The sequence below is a fragment of the Eumetopias jubatus genome, unplaced genomic scaffold (genome assembly GCF_037043125.1).
Source record: "Eumetopias jubatus isolate StellerSeaLion01/CBP00866 unplaced genomic scaffold, mEumJub1_p1.0 scaffold_11, whole genome shotgun sequence".
Taxonomy (NCBI): Eukaryota; Metazoa; Chordata; class Mammalia; order Carnivora; family Otariidae; genus Eumetopias; species Eumetopias jubatus.
In genome coordinates this window covers 70244702-70261753 of record NW_028274817.1, presented here as the reverse complement: position 1 = coordinate 70261753, position 17052 = coordinate 70244702, and the positions used below count along the sequence as shown (strand labels likewise).

Genomic DNA, 17052 nt, shown 5'->3' with positions numbered 1-17052 from the left:
TAGATAGATGCCCATTGTACTATTCTGTATGTTTGTGAATTTTCATTTAAAAAAATTTTGGAGAGAATACGTGGAGGAGAGATACATGATAAAGCAAGTGTAGCAAAATGTTAATGAGCATCCAGGTAGCCTTAGTTCCCTACAACATTTTTTCAATTTTCCCTACATTTGAAAGTTTTCGTATTGGGGGCGCCTGGGTGGCTCAGTTGTTAAACATCTGACTTTGGCTCAGGTCATGATCCCGGGGTCCTGGGATCGAGCCCCACGTCGGGGTCTCTGCCCAGTGGGGAGCCTGCTTCTCCCTCTCCCACTCCCCCTGCTTGTACTCCCTCTCTCGCTGTCTCTCTCTCTGTCAAATAAATAAATTAAATCTTTAAAAAGAAGAAAATTTTCGTATTAAAATGTAGTGGTAAAAAACTTGAAAGATGATCACAACCCGGGGTCTTCCCCCTCCCCCAACACCCTCTTCTCTGATGGACTTTTCTCTCTTTCCCCACAGCACCGTAAAATACTATACTACAAATGGGACATGGTAAAGATATTTAAAAGGAGGTGAGGTTTCTATACTTCCCTCAACCTGATAAAATGTTGTTCTGTTTGTTGCTATATCCCCAAATCCTAGAACAGTGTCTGTACACAGCAAGTGCTAGATGAATGTTTGTTAAGAATGGATTTCCGGGGGCACCTGGGTGGCTCAGTCCGTTAAGTGTCTGCCTTCGGCTCAGGTGATGATCCCAGGGCCCTGGGATTGAGCCCGGCATCTGGCATCGGGCTCCCTGCTCCGCGGGGAGTCTGCTTCTCCCTCTCCCACTCCCCCTGCTTGTGTTCCCTCTCTCGTGTTCTCTCTCTCTGTCAAATAAATAAATAAAATCTTTAAAAAAAAAAAAGAACGAATTTCCATATCCCTGGGACCTAGATCGAGGTCTTGCATAGAGTAGGTGTGCAACGAGCGTTTGTTGAATTGAACTGAGATCTACATTCTACAGGAGAACTTAGAATAGACCTGTTGTACCAGGGTGGTTCAGAGCATGGGTGCTGGAATCAAATAGCCAGGGTCTGCATCCTAATTCCGTCACTTCCAGCTGTGTTAACATCTCCGAGCCTCGATTTCTCGATTGGTAAAATTAAAATAAGCATAGTAGCATCTTGGTAGGGGTTTTGTTTGCATGTAGAGCACTTAGAGTAAAGACTCGATAATTGGTAGCTAAGGACAACACAAGAACGGCAAAAAAGATGGTCTTCCCTGCATGTCATCCCGCCTCTGTCCCTCAACCGGCTGAGCCGGGGAGGCTAAGGAGATGTCCTTGGACAAGTATTCCCAAGTTCTTCTCCGGGTCCCCTGGAATGGTTTCTCTCACTTCAGATCTCTTCTTCCCTTTCCTTCCGCCCTGGACTCTCTTTCCTCTTGGCAGCCTGAAGTTCTTCCTCCCATCATCACCATGCGGGAATAGGGCGAAGGAGACAGGAGCCTGTGGGCCAGGGACAAGAGCTTAGAGCTCTCCTTTCCTCCTGTTCTAGGCTTGAGTCCCTCACCAGTGATGGAAGCAGGTCAAGTGTGAGACTGCGGTCATTTCAGGCCTAGAGGTTGAGAGAACAATAGTCCCGAGGTGGAGGCACTGCCAGGAGAGTAGCCATATATGCTGCCCTCTTCCTCGGTCCCCCGTTAAGAAAGATCACCTTCCCTGCCCTGCTCCAACGTCCCTTTGGTCCATTCTGCTGCTTCAAGTCTTTACTTCTGCTAGCCCCAGCTCAGAGCAAGCCCAGGGACCCATTGAGCATCTCCCTGCAACTCCCTCTTGGAAGTGGGGTGGGGTGGAGTGGGCGGAGGACGGGCTGAAATTGGAGATGTGGGGGCACCAGATCGGGGGCTGAGCTCCCCCGTGGCCCAAATCCCCCGTCCCCGCTTTAGGGTCGGCGGTACCCCAGATATCTGGGGAACTGGGGCTGAGCCTGGGGGCGCCACTGCCTCTGTTCCTTTAAGGAGCCGCTGTTTAGCATTCCTGCCGCTGCCGCTGCCGCTGCCTGACTCTGCACGCTGATTGGCTGGAATCAACTGAGAAGGGAGCCAGGGAGAGATGCTCTTGACTCCACTCAGATCCATCCTGGGGACCAGTGCAGGAGCGGTCCTCCCAGCGCCCAGCCTCTGCCCAGGCTCCCGCTTCTTCTTTGCCGCTGGGCCTCGGCCCAGGAGCCACGACGGGCGACACGGAGCCGCCAGTGCTGGAGGGGGAGCCGTGGGTGCGGGGCAGCGTGGGGGCAGAAGCCCCGGGACGCCCGCCCGGCCCCAGGCCCCGCTCCGCCCGAGCGCCCCCACGGGTGCCCCCCCCTTCCTGGTCCGAGCAGTGTGAGTGTGCCCGGGAGCCCGGCGGCGGCGGCGGCGGCGGCGGCGGCGGCGGCGGCGGCGGCGGCGGCGTGGAAACCGGCGTGGGCTGGGGGGTCCGGGCGGCGGGGGGCAGTGCCATGCACAAGCACCAGCACTGCTGTAAGTGCCCCGAGTGCTATGAGGTGACCCGCCTGGCTGCCCTGCGGCGCCTCGAGCCTCCTGGCTATGGGGACTGGCAGGTGCCTGACCCCTATGGGCCAGGTGGGGGCAATGGAGCCAGCGCGGGCTATGGGGGCTACAGCTCGCAGACCCTGCCCTCACAGGCGGGGGCTACCCCCACCCCCCGCACCAAGGCCAAGCTCATCCCCACCGGCCGGGATGTGGGGCCAGTGCCCCCTAAGCCAGTCCCGGGCAAGAGCACCCCCAAACTCAACGGCAGTGGCCCCAGCTGGTGGCCCGAGTGCACCTGTACCAACCGGGACTGGTATGAGCAGGTATGGACCAGCAGTGGCGGGGGTGGGGGGGACAGTGGGCCAACCCGGGGGGGGCTGGAGAGTGGGGGCCTAGAGGCCTGGGGGTGCAGCAGGGGTTCCTGGAGGCCTCAAGCCAGTAGAACCTGAGCCCTAGCGTTTCACCTGGGCCAAGAGAGGCGGTTGGAAATGTATGCTTCCCTGTGTGTGTGTGTTTGGGGGTCTCCTTTTGGAGGGGATTGGGAGGAGCTGTGTGTGTCAGGAGGTGAAGGTATGGCGGAGGGGCACATTTTCCTGTGGGGGGGAACTGGGTTTGTCTCAGTGCGGGGGTTTAGCAGCGTCTCTGTGTCTGGCGGGGGGCGGGAGGTTCTGCGGGGGCTGTGTGTGGTGTGTGTCTCCACAGGAGGGGAGGAGGGGGCATGGTGCTCTGCGTAGGGGGGACATATGTGTGTATGTATGTTAAGGTGTGTGGAGGGAGGCAATGGAGCTCCTGTGAATCTATGTCGAGGGGGCCCATGTGCCCGGCTGGTGGAGCTTCATCTCTCAATGCCATGAGTCCCTTTCCGTCCCAGTCCCTTTGTGTGTGAATGTGCACATGGACATGTGGGGATGTCTCTCAGAATGTGGAGGTGTCTCTGTAGATGAGGCTGCAGGGATAGCTGTGTTTGCCTGCATGTGTGGCTACATGTATATGTGTGTGTGAGCATGTGGCTCAAGTGTGTGCATGCGTGTGCCTGTGTGTGTGTGTGTGTGTGTGTGTGTGTGTGTGTGTTGTCCCTGGTGAGAGGCGCTTGACAGGCAAGGGAGGGGAGGGGGAGGAGGCAAGAGACACGTCCCAAGCAAGGCTGAGAGGCTGCTGAGAAGGACGGACTCTTTTGTCCCAGCAGCTCTGAAGTGTGTGTGTTCTGGGGGGGGTGCCCAAATGCAGGGGGTGGGGGGACAGAAGCAAGCTTCATTGCTCTAGAGCAGGCATGGTGCCTGGAGCCAAGCAAGGGGCAGCTGCCCTGGTGCAGGACTGGCCCCAGTGGGGCATGTCCCCCTTGGGTACCTCCAGATGTGAGAGAACTTGGCCCCCGAGCCCTGACTTGGCACAGCTTGGGAACCCCTGGGTGCTGGGCACAACTCCGGATTCTACTCCCAGTCTAAGCTGCCAGCTTAGAAAATGGAAGGAGCATCTGTGGGAGAAGCAGCAAAATGGAGGCTGGGCCGGCAGAGCCAGGTCCTTGGCATGCATAGCGGAGGGCCTGTCTGCTTATTTGGCTCCGCAGCCCCCAGGTTAGGGAAAGAGGAGAAAGAGGCTTTGCTATCGAGGGCAGGTGCTGCCTGCCCCAAGCTGGTGACCATTCTGGCCGCCTCTGTCCTCCTCTGGGGATAGAATGTGCTCTCACTCAGAAGCAAAGGTGGGGACTTCCTAGGGAGAAGAGTCCTCAGTTCTGGCCTTCTGTCTGTCCACACTCTCTGCTCCCCATGGCCCTTGCCTTGGCTCCTTGCCCTTTCCAGTGAGTCCCCGTTTTTCCTTCCCCCCCCCACCCCGTATCCTGGGGCCCTACCCTTGCAAACACTCTCTCAGGCTTATCCTGCTCAACTGGCAGACAGGTACCAGTCCCAAGGCTGGGCCAGTTGGTCAAGGTTTCTTTGCCAGGGCTGAGCCCCAGATGGCCCCCGGTCCAGGGAGCAGGGTCCCTGAGCAGGGCAGTGGGAGGCTGGAGCCTCTGGTTCTCGCTGGAGCTGGGCTGGAAGCATGGCTTACTTATCACATGTGGGCACACATGGTACACCAGATGCGTAGAGAGATGCATGGGTGTCCTTTTGCCTGCGTGTCTGTTGCATGTTACTTCAGGCAGCTGTTTTGGTTTCGGGACTCTGAAAAGCCGTCGGGGGCTGCAGCCGGGGTCCTCCCACCAACTCCCAGGGCTGCGGGGCATAAAGTCCTGGGGTCAGGCCCTGAAAAGGTGGAGGCATGACTCGCCAGGCCGCCCCCCCCCCCACCCGCCTGCCCTCTCTGTTTCTCCAAGCCAAAGCTGCAATGGAGTGTGTGTGGGGGGGGAGTAGAGCAGGGCATGTGAAGGAGCCCCCACCCTAGGTTTGCAGCTCCCTTCAGAGGAGGACACCAGGGGTCAGGAAAGGGGCAATGCAGCCAGAGAAAGATGGAGGAGGGGGGCTGGGATACCTGGGGAGAGAGGCAAGGGAGTTCCTCCATTCTTGGGGATGAGAGTGGGAGCACAGGGAGCAGGGACTACTTGTCTGCCCACACTCACATTTTCACTTGACAATGGCCACAAGTATGTCTTGTCTGGGAGGCCAGTTCTGTGGGTTGCTCAGAACAATGCTTGCTTCCATCCCCTTCCCTTGCCTCTCCTCCTTTGGCTGCTGTATACTGAAGGCCAGGGACTCTGCTGCCAGTCAGGCCATGGGTTATGAGCTTCTCCCTCCTGGGGAACCTTGTCCACTCCACTTCCATCCCGCCCCTGGCTTTGCCTCTGACTCCCACCCAGATCCTACCCCGGCTTTTTCTGCTGGGAAACACAAAGAGTTGAGGATCAAAAGCCCCTTGGTAGAAAATGGATTCGGACTTTGACTCCTTCCGCCCGTTTGAAGAGTCAGGCTCCTGGGGACACAGAGGAGATATGGAGGGAGGGTTCCTGGGGGTATTCTGAAGGGTGCGCCTTTCCTTTTCTCATGAGGTCTGCTGGGGAAGGCGGTGAGTGGCCAAAACACCCATGGCCTTGGCAGCTTGATTTAATCAAAAGAGCACCTGGAGACCTCTCTGGGCCTCAGTGTCACACCGTCTGTCACATGAGGGCGGTTGGACAAGATGGTGTCTGCTGTCCTACCAGTCCTGACATGGACATGGTGGGAGTCTGTGATCCCTAAGTCAGGGTGAGCTACGGTTCAGGAGGGGAATAGGTCCCCATCGGGGCCACTGGGTGTGCCCCCATGGATGCTAGGTGTGGTGTGGTTTGCCCACCATGTTCCATTTCCACCATCCCCCTTAGGCCAGCGCTGCACCCCTCCTAAGAGAACCCCGAAGCCCTGGAGCCCAGCCTCTCAGTGAGTGCACCACTGGCTGGCTCAGTCCCAGACAATTGATCTGGGCTAAATGGGGTCAGCCGGATATGGCTGGAAGTGAGGGAGGGGTGTGGCCTCCTCAGGGTCAGCCTGTCCCCATTTGTGGCCAAGAGGTGTCCTGGGGTCAATTCGGGCCGCTACTCTTTGGGGGGTGGGGGAGGAGCGGGTTGATCGGGGGCAGATGGGTGGGGGTGGGGGAGAGGGCAGGAAGCACTCAGGGAAGTGCCTGTGTCTTCCCCTAGGTGAATGGCAGCGATGGCATGTTCAAGTATGAGGAAATAGTACTTGAGCGGGTGAGTTTGCCAGTGGGTCGGGAGGAAAGGGGAGGAGAGGGTTCAGACCAGGAAAGGGAAGGGCCCAGGACCTCAGTCTCAAGACTCGTGGGGGGGGGGCACCTGATTGAGAGAACTGGGTGGGGGGGAACAGTGGCTCTTGGAGGCCACTACTGCATCAATCAATCAACTAACTAACAGATATTAATTGACCTTGCTCGCTGAGGCCTGGGGAATTGGGGAAGGGATGGCTTTGCTGAGGCCTCTATGCTAGAACGGTCGGTCGGCACAGGCTGGGAAGCTGTGTGCCGGCCTGTGCCGTGGCCCCTTCTGAGGCCTGGAGAACCTGCCTCTGGGGGGTGGGGGGAAGTGGGGAGATCCAGAACCCTCCCTCATGCCCTCTGAGTGAGCGGGCTTGTGCCCCTCTGCCCCCCTTCTGCAGGGCAATTCCGGCCTGGGCTTCAGCATTGCAGGTGGCATCGACAACCCCCATGTCCCCGATGACCCTGGCATCTTTATTACCAAGATCATCCCTGGTGGAGCAGCTGCCATGGACGGGAGGCTGGGGTGAGGTGGCCTGAAAGCTGGGCTGGGGGTGGCAGGGGCAGGATGGCCATGAGGGGAAGAGGGCTGCCCTGGCAGGATGACCCTTTTATTAGATCTCAGAGGGGGCAGGGGAGGGGCGGGGAGGGAAGGAAGAAGAGGTGGGAGAGGGGGTGGAGGGGCTGTGGCAGGGTGTCATGCCTCCAGGGCTTCCTCCGCAGGGTGAATGACTGTGTGCTGAGGGTGAATGAGGTGGACGTGTCGGAGGTGGTGCACAGCCGGGCCGTGGAGGCGCTGAAGGAGGCAGGCCCTGTGGTGCGGTTGGTGGTGCGGAGGAGACAGCCCCCGCCCGAGACCATCATGGAGGTCAACCTGCTCAAAGGGCCCAAAGGTGCGCCCCTCTGGGCTCCTGTGCTCTGGCCAGAGGCCCCTGGTTGGCTCCGTAGGACATGGAAGGGAACAGCCTTACTCCTTGCCTGACGCCCCGCTCTAGCTCACAGGCTTCTTTCTTGACCTCCCATCTCACTCCCCCTTACTGACCTGGGGATGGCAGCCTAGTGTCTGGGCTCCCCTCCCCGCCGTGGGTGGTGGTGGTGAGGGGTGCTCCCATGGGGCCAGTGGGTTGGCTGTGGTGGGGAGTTGGGTCTGGGATTGACTGAGCACTCTAACTTCTCCTTGTGGCTCTCTCCCACTCCCCTCGGGCCCCCACCCAGGCCTGGGTTTCAGCATTGCCGGGGGGATTGGCAACCAGCACATCCCAGGAGACAACAGCATCTATATCACCAAGATCATCGAGGGGGGTGCTGCTCAGAAGGACGGACGCCTGCAGATCGGGGACCGGCTGCTGGCGGTGAGACAGCCTTTGGGGATGCCCAAATGGTAGGGTAGGGTGGGGAGGTGGGGCGCTAGTAGGCTCTCATTCCACCTGAACCTCATTCAGGGGCCGCCAGCATTGTCGGGGGGGGGGGCGGGTTTGAAGAGCATCATCAGCATCTGAGTTGTGTGCACTCAGATACCAAGGGCCTCGTTCTTTTCATGGCTAGGGCTCCCTCAGCCTGGGGCGTCAGGCAAGGAGTAAGGCTGTTTCCTTCTGCCCTGCTATCCTAATGCTTCTCCACTTCTCACAGCACTACCCTGGGTCTCCGTTAGAGAGAGCCCTGTTGAATTTCACTGGAAGGGCACCTTTGGGGTTCCCCGGAGAGGCCCTCCCTTCTCCCCAGTGCCAGCCCTAAGAAAGCCTCTCCTCTTCTAGGTGAACAACACCAATCTGCAGGATGTGAGGCACGAGGAAGCTGTGGCTTCACTGAAGAACACATCTGACATGGTCTATCTGAAGGTGGCCAAGCCAGGCAGCCTCCACCTCAACGACATGTATGCACCCCCTGACTACGCCAGCAGTACGTACCGGTCCGCCCTGCCCCCGGCCTGAAGCCCCTGCCCCCCTGTTTCCGGAGGGGAAGGAATTCAACTCTCCTGTTCAGAGAGGGAGAGAGAGAGAGCGCGCGCACGCTAGTGCTCAGGAGAACTGAGTCCGGAGCCCAGCTCCGTTCCTTAGAGCTGGGTGCCCTTGGACGGGTCCCTTTCACCTGTCTTTAGTTTCCTCTTTGGCAAAACGGAGCTAATGATATATGGGCTGCCTTCCTCATAGGACTGCTGCAAGGATCAAATGAGATCATGGACGAGAAAGCCCTTGGAAAACCGTATTAGGCTATAGAGATGTGAGGGATTATTATTAGTCACACCTCTAGTCATGCCTTTCTTTGTAGACTGCTTGACTTTAGCTCTTTCTAAGACTCACAGGAGTGAGCCCAGGATTCAGAAAGGGACTGTGGAGGAGGAACCCGGGGGTGGGGGGTGGGGGGGAGAGGGGAGGAGAGGCCTGAGGAATCAGCATCCCTTGGTGGCTTTTGCATCTGAGGTGGGGTGTGGGGCCCCAGTCCTTGGCGGGGGTGGGGTAGGGACCTACATGGGGTGGTCTCTGAACTTTTCGCTCCTTTTCTTGATTCCAGCTTTTACTGCCTTGGCTGACAACCACATAAGCCATAATTCCAGCCTGGGTTATCTTGGGGCTGTGGAGAGCAAGGTCAGCTACCCTGCTCCTCCTCAGGTTCCCCCTGCCCGCTACTCTCCTATCCCTAGGCACATGCTGGCTGAGGAGGACTTCACCAGGTAAACAGCCCCCCCGCCCCGCGCCACCCCTTTATCCTACTTAGGGATGAAGAGGATAGGAATCCGTTTCTGGCTAGCCTCGGGTCTCCTTGTAGTATGGCCAAGAAGAGGAGAAAGTCTTCATCATTTTTCTTTGGGGTCTGCGGCCCTCCCTCAGCCCTTAGGGCCCTAGGGAGGGACAGAGGGAGCTGCAGGGACAAGTTCCACCATCAGGGGGAGTGCCGAGCGTGTGGCCCCGATCCGAAAGTAGCGAGTATGGCGGGGGTTGGGGGGGGTGGAGCGTGTAGGGGGCTGAGGAGGTGGAAGCTGCGGGGGCTTCCTTCCCCAAGACAGTTGCTGCGCCCCTCTGCGGCAGGCGTTCTAAGTTAGAGGAAAAAAGCCGTTGAGGCGGCGGGGTTGGCGGGACGCTGGGAGGCCGGCGGGCCCGGTGGCCTCCCAGGGAACGGCCCCGCCCCACTCTGGCGGCGGCCGCGGCGGCGGCGGGCCGTGGAACTGGTCCGGCCGGCCCGGGGCTCCGGGGGACAGGTTTGCGGCGGGGTGGGGCCTGGTAGGCTGCAGTGGAGCCGGAAGGGTAGGCGGACAGGGGGAAGGCGGGGGGGGGTGGGGGGGGAAGGGCTGGAGGAGCCATGGAGAGGGCACGCAAGTTCTCAGGCTCCGGCTTGGCCCTGGGCTTGGGCCCGGCCTCGGCCTCGGCCTGGAGGAGGGCTTCGCAGAGGTGGGCCTGGCCTCTGCGCTCGCTGCGGCCTGGAGGGGATGCCAGGTAGGAGGAGAGAGGGATTTGAGCGAAGAGCATCCGGGACTCAGGGCGGGAGCCTCTCGCACCCAAGACTGGGAGCAACAAAGGAGGAGTCTTGGACTTGGGGCTCTTCTGAGGAAAGATGCTTTCGAGTGAAGGCGGTGGGCCAGGAAAAGTGTGCTGAGAGTCGGGTTGTGTGGATACACGCGAGCGGCCGTAGCTCTCACCTGATGACACTGACCCTTTCCAGAGGGCTGCCCCAGACGTAACATGGTTAGTCGCAGTTGGGAGTTTTCATGCGTTAACTCTCTTGAGTTAGGCTCCTCAGCTTCTTCTGGGGACCTGGGATTTCTTTACCTGTCTCCCACATCACCTGGCAAGGGCACACCTAGTAGTAGCTCGTGACCAAATCTGTGGTTGGGGAAGGTAGGAGGGGTCACAGTTGGTGCGTGGAATTCTGAGACTGTGGAGGAGCATGTGCAAAGGAAGTAGGTACACTTTGCGGATGGTGAGTGCGCTCAACCGCAGGCTGATTTCCAGTGCCCCTAACCGGTCCCCCTTGTCGTGGCCCAGGTCCCTCACGCCGGTGGTGGGATAGGAGAATCTGGGGAGAAAGAGGATGGGTGAATGGGCTCTGAGGTGATGGTCTCCAGACAGGGTCCAGGTGTGTTGAACTGAGAGAGCAGGGGACTGTCCACTGGGAAGCTGACTGCAAGCCCTCAGGAAGAAGGGAGGGAAGAGGAACAGAAACTTGGCACCTGGCAGAAGACAGCAGCCAAGCAGGTTTCGGGAGAGGAAGGAAGCAACTGGCTATCATACATAAAGGGACCTAGTCATGCTACAGCAGTATGGGCCTTGTCCTAGGCTGGCCCTCACAGGGACAACAGTTTATAGCCCCCTTGTCCTTACCCTTCTACTTCTTTCCCCCCAGAGAGCCCCGCAAGATCATCCTGCACAAGGGCTCCACAGGCCTGGGCTTCAACATCGTGGGAGGAGAGGATGGAGAAGGCATTTTTGTCTCCTTCATCCTGGCAGGAGGCCCAGCTGACCTGAGTGGGGAGCTGCGCAGGGGAGACAGGATCTTATCGGTGAGGAGACAAAGGAGGGGTGGGATAATGGGAGCCATGCCAATCTGAAAGGGAGGAGGGGAGATCTTGCTTTCTCCAAGGAATGCTTCTTGAGATGGGGGAAGGCTGAGCTGGAGAAAACTTAATATTCTCTTTAGAGATGACCTTAGGGAGTGCCAGGGACTGAGCCCAGACTTATCCTTGAGGAGGAAATGAATGTGTGCTGGATCTTAACCCTGGTTGGCATTTGACCCCCACAAAGATAATTATTACACCAGAGATGTCATATTCTTTTGGTCGCGTCTTAGGGGCAAGGATGGGATATTGAGAAACGCAGCTGAGTAGGCTTAGCGATGGGCTACCCATCTCCCTCTCCTAACTGCTATGACAGAGGACGGCCTTTCTTGTTTTGGGGATGGCTCATAGCTCCTCTCTTTGGACAGGTGAATGGCGTGAACCTGAGGAATGCAACCCACGAGCAGGCTGCAGCTGCTCTAAAACGGGCTGGTCAGTCAGTCACCATTGTGGCCCAGTACAGACCTGAAGGTAAGAGATGGAAGGTTGGACAAGATGATTTGGGGAGTTTGGACCAAAGTGTCGGCTTTTTGCCATCACAGGTACCAAAGCCTCTCGATCAGGCCCCTTCTGCCATAGGGCAGTAACCTCTTCCTCTCTGGTTTGGGCGGCTTTGGAAGCATCTCTCGGAGGCTGTGCTCAGAGCCTGCGGAGGAGGGCTGCAGTGCAGCGGAAGGCCAGTAGTGGGCAGCAGCCTACGGAAGGAAGCACAGAGACTGGGGCGACTGGAAAAAGGGGAGGGGGAAGAGGGGCGGAGGTGCAGGGCTCAGAGGCGAAGCGACGCAAATGTGTGCGGCGGGACGGGAGGAGAGTAGCACTCGGGTAGAAAGACCTCAGGGCGAAGCGATGCGACCTCTTAAGGGATCTTGGTCCAAACCCCTATGAGCCCCACTTCCTTCCTCTCATCAGGGTGACTGAGAAAGATCCATAAACGCACTGAAAAGGTGATGCTAGGCCGTCGGGGTAGGCACTCGGGAGTGGACCCCCTCCCCCTACGGGGGGCCTTCTTTGTGTTCTCGGGGAGCCGGCCCCTGGCTGGGGCGAAAGGGCGGGGCCGGGTATGCAAATGAAGGCGTTTGATTGGCTGGGGCCAGCCGAGGCCCAGGTGCCGAGGTGAGCTGCCGGATGGCGCGCCCCAGCCAGCCAGCCGGCCGGCGGGGTGGCCATTGGCTGGCCGACCGCGGCCTCCAGCCGCACGCCCCGCCCCGTGACCCAGGCGGAGGGCGGCGGGCGCCCCTCCTCCCCCCCCCCCGTCGCGCGCCTCAGGCGTCTCCTCCTCCTCCTCCCTCCCCTCCCCTCCCTCCCCTCCCCCTCCCCCTCCCTCCTCCCCTCCTCCCGCGCGCCCCGCTTTGTGTCCGTGGTCTCCCGCGCGGGACGGAGGGGCTGGCCGGAGCTGGCGCTTTCTCGGCACTAGACCTGGACTCCGACCCGGCGCCAGGTGAGGTGGGGCGGACGAGGGTCAGGCCCCCTCGCAGTCCCCCCCCCCCGCCCCCGGCCTCTCTACGGTTCTGTTCTCAAACTCTCTCTTTTCCAACACTGACCCCCAACTAGTCTGCGCCCTCGCCGGACTCCCTCCGCCTCACGCCCCCAGCCCCGTGTGGTGCGCAGCTCGGGAGCCCCTCCTGAGAGCCCCTCTCGGCCCCAGGGGAGCGCCGCCCGGGGCTGAGCGCCCGCTCTCCCGCCACTGGGCCCTGTGTGGCCCTCACCTCTTTGCCATCACCTCTCCCCACTCGCGACCTGTGCCCCTTTACGCCCCGGGACCTCTGCCCTCCCCGCAGCCTCCTGCCTGCCGGCCGCAGCGTCCCCGCAGCTCCCTAATCCCTTTCCTCCAAGGAATTTTCTAACCGGCCCCCTCCCCCACACGCATTAATCCGCCAAACCTGGCTACCTCTGGGAGCCCCCGAGCCTGGCTTGGTAGTCTCAGGACCCCAGCCCCAGCCCCCCAGCCCCAGCCCCAGCCCCGCTTTTGTTTGCGAGGGTTTTCACACCGCTCCTGACTTCTTTCGCCTCCCCCTCCTCTTCGTAAGCCCGGCCTTTGTCCCTTGGGGCTGCAGCGCCTGGACTCCTTGGACACCTAGGCCCGGTGGGCCGGTTAACTAGGGTGGGGGAAGGGACCTCGCCCGGGCAGGTGCTCTGGTTCCGTGATGAGAACGGGAGAGGCCGGGAGTCCTGTCGCCGAGCTGTGATGAGGGATCGAAAAGAGCCTACCTTTGTCCTTTCCGCCCTCCCCCCCCCCGCCCCTGTTCAGTGCCTCAAGGCGAGGGCCTGAAGGGGAAGGAGAGAGGGGCCTGCCACCTTCTGCTCTAGGCTTCTGTGATGGGGGCAGAAGTGTGGGGAGGCATCTAACAGGAGAACTTGTTGGTCTGTGGTCAAGGGAAAGAGGGAGGCAAATGGACACTTTGAGTCATTTCTCTCCATGTTTAGTGTTCAGTTAATGACAAGAAACACACCTTAGGGTTGTTGGTTGGTTGGTTGGTTTTCTTATTTCTGCGTGTGCTCTTTGCTTCTCAGTGGAGAGCTATCCATCTGATTTTTATTAGCAACCAGTATTTATCATGTCATGCCCACAACTTAGACAATCGTAGGTTCTGCAAAGAAAATGGTTTCTCTTGCATATTTGGGTGGGTGTGTGTTTGTGTGTGTGTGTGTGTGTGTGTGTGTGTGTGTAGGAGAAATTGATGTGTTTCTTTCAGTTTTGCTCTGTGATGTTCCACGGGCACATGGAAACAATACTGTGAATTTATTTGGTGGTAGTATGTTGGAAACTGGTGACTACATATTTCTATGAGTTTTATTGGGAGAATGTAACTGGTTTGCCTAAAAAGCTGCAAGTTGTCCAGGATAAAGGGATTCATTCCTGCCAACGTGTATTGCTCTCTGTGCGTATTTCTGAGAGTTTATAATGTATGTTGAGGTGCTGTCTTACGTTAGGTCTCTCTACCACACAAAGCCTGTCTTAGGATTTAGTTGAACCACTGTTGGCAAGGCTCTGCCACTCCAGTCCTAACTTCTTTCTTTGCTTTGGTAAATCCAGCAGGGCCCCAACATGCAAAAAGCTTTTTTTGTTGTTGTTCTTTTCGAAAATGGACCCTCAGAGACAGGTCCAGAGGGACTGTCGAGCATTCGGTATTGGGCTCTGAATTTTCTTTGATAAAGTGATAGCTTTTAAAAATAAGGACTCCATGTTGATCATTTTATGAATATATTAAATACTGTTCTTTGGAAAATTGTATTACATGGCCATTTACAAAATGAATAATCCAAATATATGTCTGTTGGCCAAAATGGCAGAGACTTTGCATGTTTCGGACCATGTAAGCGTTCGTTGTTTGTCTTATTTTCACATAGAATGTGGGACCTGGAAAGGTTTACATACTCCAACCCGTCTTTGTGCAAACCGGAACAGTGACAGGAGAGCAAGGACATGATTTGCCTAAGGTCATGAAGGGAAAGTTGCCAAGGGTCAGCAGTTGGTTTAGGTCTGAGGTCCACCAGTTGGGACAAACCATGCTTGGGAATACCTGAGAGACCTAAGACCTAGTTGGAGTGGAGGAACAACAGGAAAAGAACTGGGGAAATAAAGAAGAGAGACTAGGGAAAGAAAGATGTATGGCCAGGGGTAGATTAGAGTGAGCTCCGTAGTGGCCACTGAGCTCCATTGCCAAGCCAGTGCAGTCTTTAGCTAGATATCATTTAGCATGAGAGCTTAAAAAATAGCTTTGACTAATTAGAACAATCAGTAAGAATAATTTTTCCCTTTTTTTAATGGCTTAATTGAGATATAATTCATTTAGCATACAGTGCACCCATTTAGGTGTACAATTCATTGGCTTTTAGTGTATCCACAGCGTTGTATATCCAGCGTCACAGTCAATTTTAGAACGGGTTCATTACCCCTCCCCTTTTAATACATAGAGAGGGTTCAAGCATTGGAAGGGTGTTAAGTGTAGGACAGTTGCTTCCTAGTGTATCTCCCCTGGGCACTTAGGGGCTGGATGGCAGCTTGATGGGAATGCTTTAACCTTGGGATTCTTTCATATATCTGGTTTATTCAGTGTAGGTTAAACACATAATGAAGATAGGAACCATGTCTATCTAGTTGAACTTTGTATTGTGCCTAGCATGGGTGCTTTACAAGAATTTTTATGATGAGGCTTTGGAAAATATTAAAATAGAAATAGAAGTGCCAAATGATAAGGTACCACAGTGAGAGATGCTATTTAATAGTTTCACTCTTGATTGCCCCAAACTGTTGTGGACACAGCAATCCTCCCTATTAGCTAAAAATAGCATGATGTTCTTGGGCATGTATAATCCTGCTCAAAATTCAAATTGAAAATTTAAAACAACTGGCTCTTGGCAAAGGCTCTCGCCCAATCTATTCTAAAATGAAAAATATTGGGCGCCTGGGTGGCTCAGTTGGTTAAGCGACTGCCTTCGGCTCAGGTCATGATCCTGGAGTCCGGGGATCAAGTCCCACATCGGGCTTCCTGCTCAGCGGGGGGTCTGCTTCTCCCTCTGACCCTCTTCCCCCTCGTGCTCTCTATCTCTCATTCTGTCTCTCTCAAATAAATAAAATCTTTAAAAAAAAATAAAATGAAAAATATTTTTCTGTGATTTGTGGAATTGCTCCACCAAGGGAAGTATGGGCTTCATGTTATTAACATTTTATTTTAGGAGCTATCTCCTACCTTTTCCCCCCTAGTTACTTTGTTTCAGCCTCTGTTTATAAGCTGAACTAGTATTTTTCTGGAAAGCCCTTTTGTTTTTAGAGTAAAACCTGAGCCCCAAATCAGGAGGTGAGCCAGAAATTGGTCACTAAGGTAGCTAAACTGGGAATTGATATTTTATGACCAGAAATTTTCACCTGGCATGTAAATCTGGACAGGCAGGGGGGAAGAGAGTGAGAGAGAATCTGTTTTCCATAGTTACTTTAAAGTGCTGAATAAGCACACTTTCACCATGGAAATGCCTTTAGGTAAGGCCTTCATGAAAGAATTAAGGATCAGTGATGATAATAACTTGAAAGCATAAAAGTAGCATTTTTCCCATGACGTTCAGTAACCATCCCATCTCCCCCCCGTTGGAGAATTGAAGATGTAACCATAGCTGTTACCCTATCAGCATGATCTCTCTTGAGAGCACAGAGGTGAAGGTTTACCAAGGCAAAGAATTCAACTCCTGAAACTCCTTTTGCTATCCTAAAAGAAGACTGATATAGGGAAGGCAGAAAATGAAGTCCTGTTAACAGCATTTCTGCACTGAATAGTTTAAAGGCACCTCGTTTTGTATTCATGCTTGTGTCCCCCCCACATAGACTAGAGCCTGTCCCATGGTTTGTTCTACCGAATTAGTGAGTATCTCTATGTTCCAGATGGTTTTGTAAGCATCCATCTTCAGGATAGCCCTGTGGGATAGATGGTATCATCCCCAATTTACAGATGAGGAAGGTGAGGGTCAGAGAGGCTGAGTGACTTGCTCAAGGTCCCACAGCCAGTAAAGAGCAGAATCAAAGTGTGAAGTCTGATTTCCTGAGAACTTCAGGTCCAGGGCTTTTGCCTCTAGGCCACAACTACCTCCCATCACAGCAGAGAAGCTGTGAGCCCCCTCTTTCTACCCAGATACATCTAGACACAGAAAAAGATAATGCTCTGAGACTCTCCAGGTGCCAGGAGCTGTTAACAAATGGGGTAAAACCAACTGCCAAATGTCAGCTTTTTAGTCTTGATGGCCCCAAACTCCTGTACCAAAGGAGGAAGTAACCAGGGAGTAGAGGGGCTGCTGGAAGCCTGAGGGAGACCTACAGATTCCTACAAAAAGAAAGTGGGCTTTGGAAGACTACTATAGAATGATAATGTGGGGGAACCCAGGAGGAACAAAAAGATGGGAGCTGGTTTGCTTTGACATAGTAGCAGATGTGTGCAGGCTTAAGAATATTAATTCAGTAAGTAGGCATTTCTCATTTCTTCGAGTGAAATGGAGTATTTGTCATTCATTTTTTATGACCTTGTAGTTCACTCATTTAAGGGTACAATTCAGTAGTGTTTAGAATATTCACATCAATTCAATCAATTTTAGAACATTTTCACCAACCCAGAAAGAAAACTGTACCCTTTAGGTGTAACCACCCCCCTGCCCCAACTCCCCATCCCCCTGAGTACTAGGCAACCAGTAATCTACTTCCTTTCTCTTAATGGATTTGCCTATTCTGGACATTTCATATAGATGGATTCATATAATTGTAGTCTTTTGTGACTGGCTACTTTCACTTAACATAGTGTTTTCAAGGTTCATCCGTGTTGTAGCATGTACCAGGGCTTCATTTCTG

At 55.5% G+C, this 17052-nt stretch overlaps 1 protein-coding gene across 7 annotated transcripts in view; it reads left to right on the top strand.

Annotated features, from left to right (window-relative positions):
- The first annotated feature begins 2460 nt into the window (after positions 1 to 2460).
- The window catches only part of DLG3 (discs large MAGUK scaffold protein 3), a 54148-nt gene continuing 39556 nt past the window's right edge, over positions 2461 to 17052 (top strand). For 4 of the 7 annotated variants that reach the window (XM_028092116.2, XM_088028756.1, XM_028092118.2 and 1 more), the window contains exons 1-9: positions 2461 to 2817; positions 6105 to 6155; positions 6577 to 6701; positions 6899 to 7068; positions 7391 to 7527; positions 7930 to 8074; positions 8687 to 8846; positions 10514 to 10670; positions 11093 to 11195. In XM_028092116.2, the coding sequence (XP_027947917.1) occupies positions 2461 to 2817; positions 6105 to 6155; positions 6577 to 6701; positions 6899 to 7068; positions 7391 to 7527; positions 7930 to 8074; positions 8687 to 8846; positions 10514 to 10670; positions 11093 to 11195 (1405 nt within the window). Of the gene's footprint in view, positions 2818 to 6104; positions 6156 to 6576; positions 6702 to 6898; positions 7069 to 7390; positions 7528 to 7929; positions 8075 to 8686; positions 8847 to 10513; positions 10671 to 11092; positions 11196 to 12083; positions 12163 to 17052 lie in introns of those variants that run through there. The other 3 variants (XM_028092117.2, XM_088028757.1, XM_028092119.2) reach the window with 3 other exon arrangements.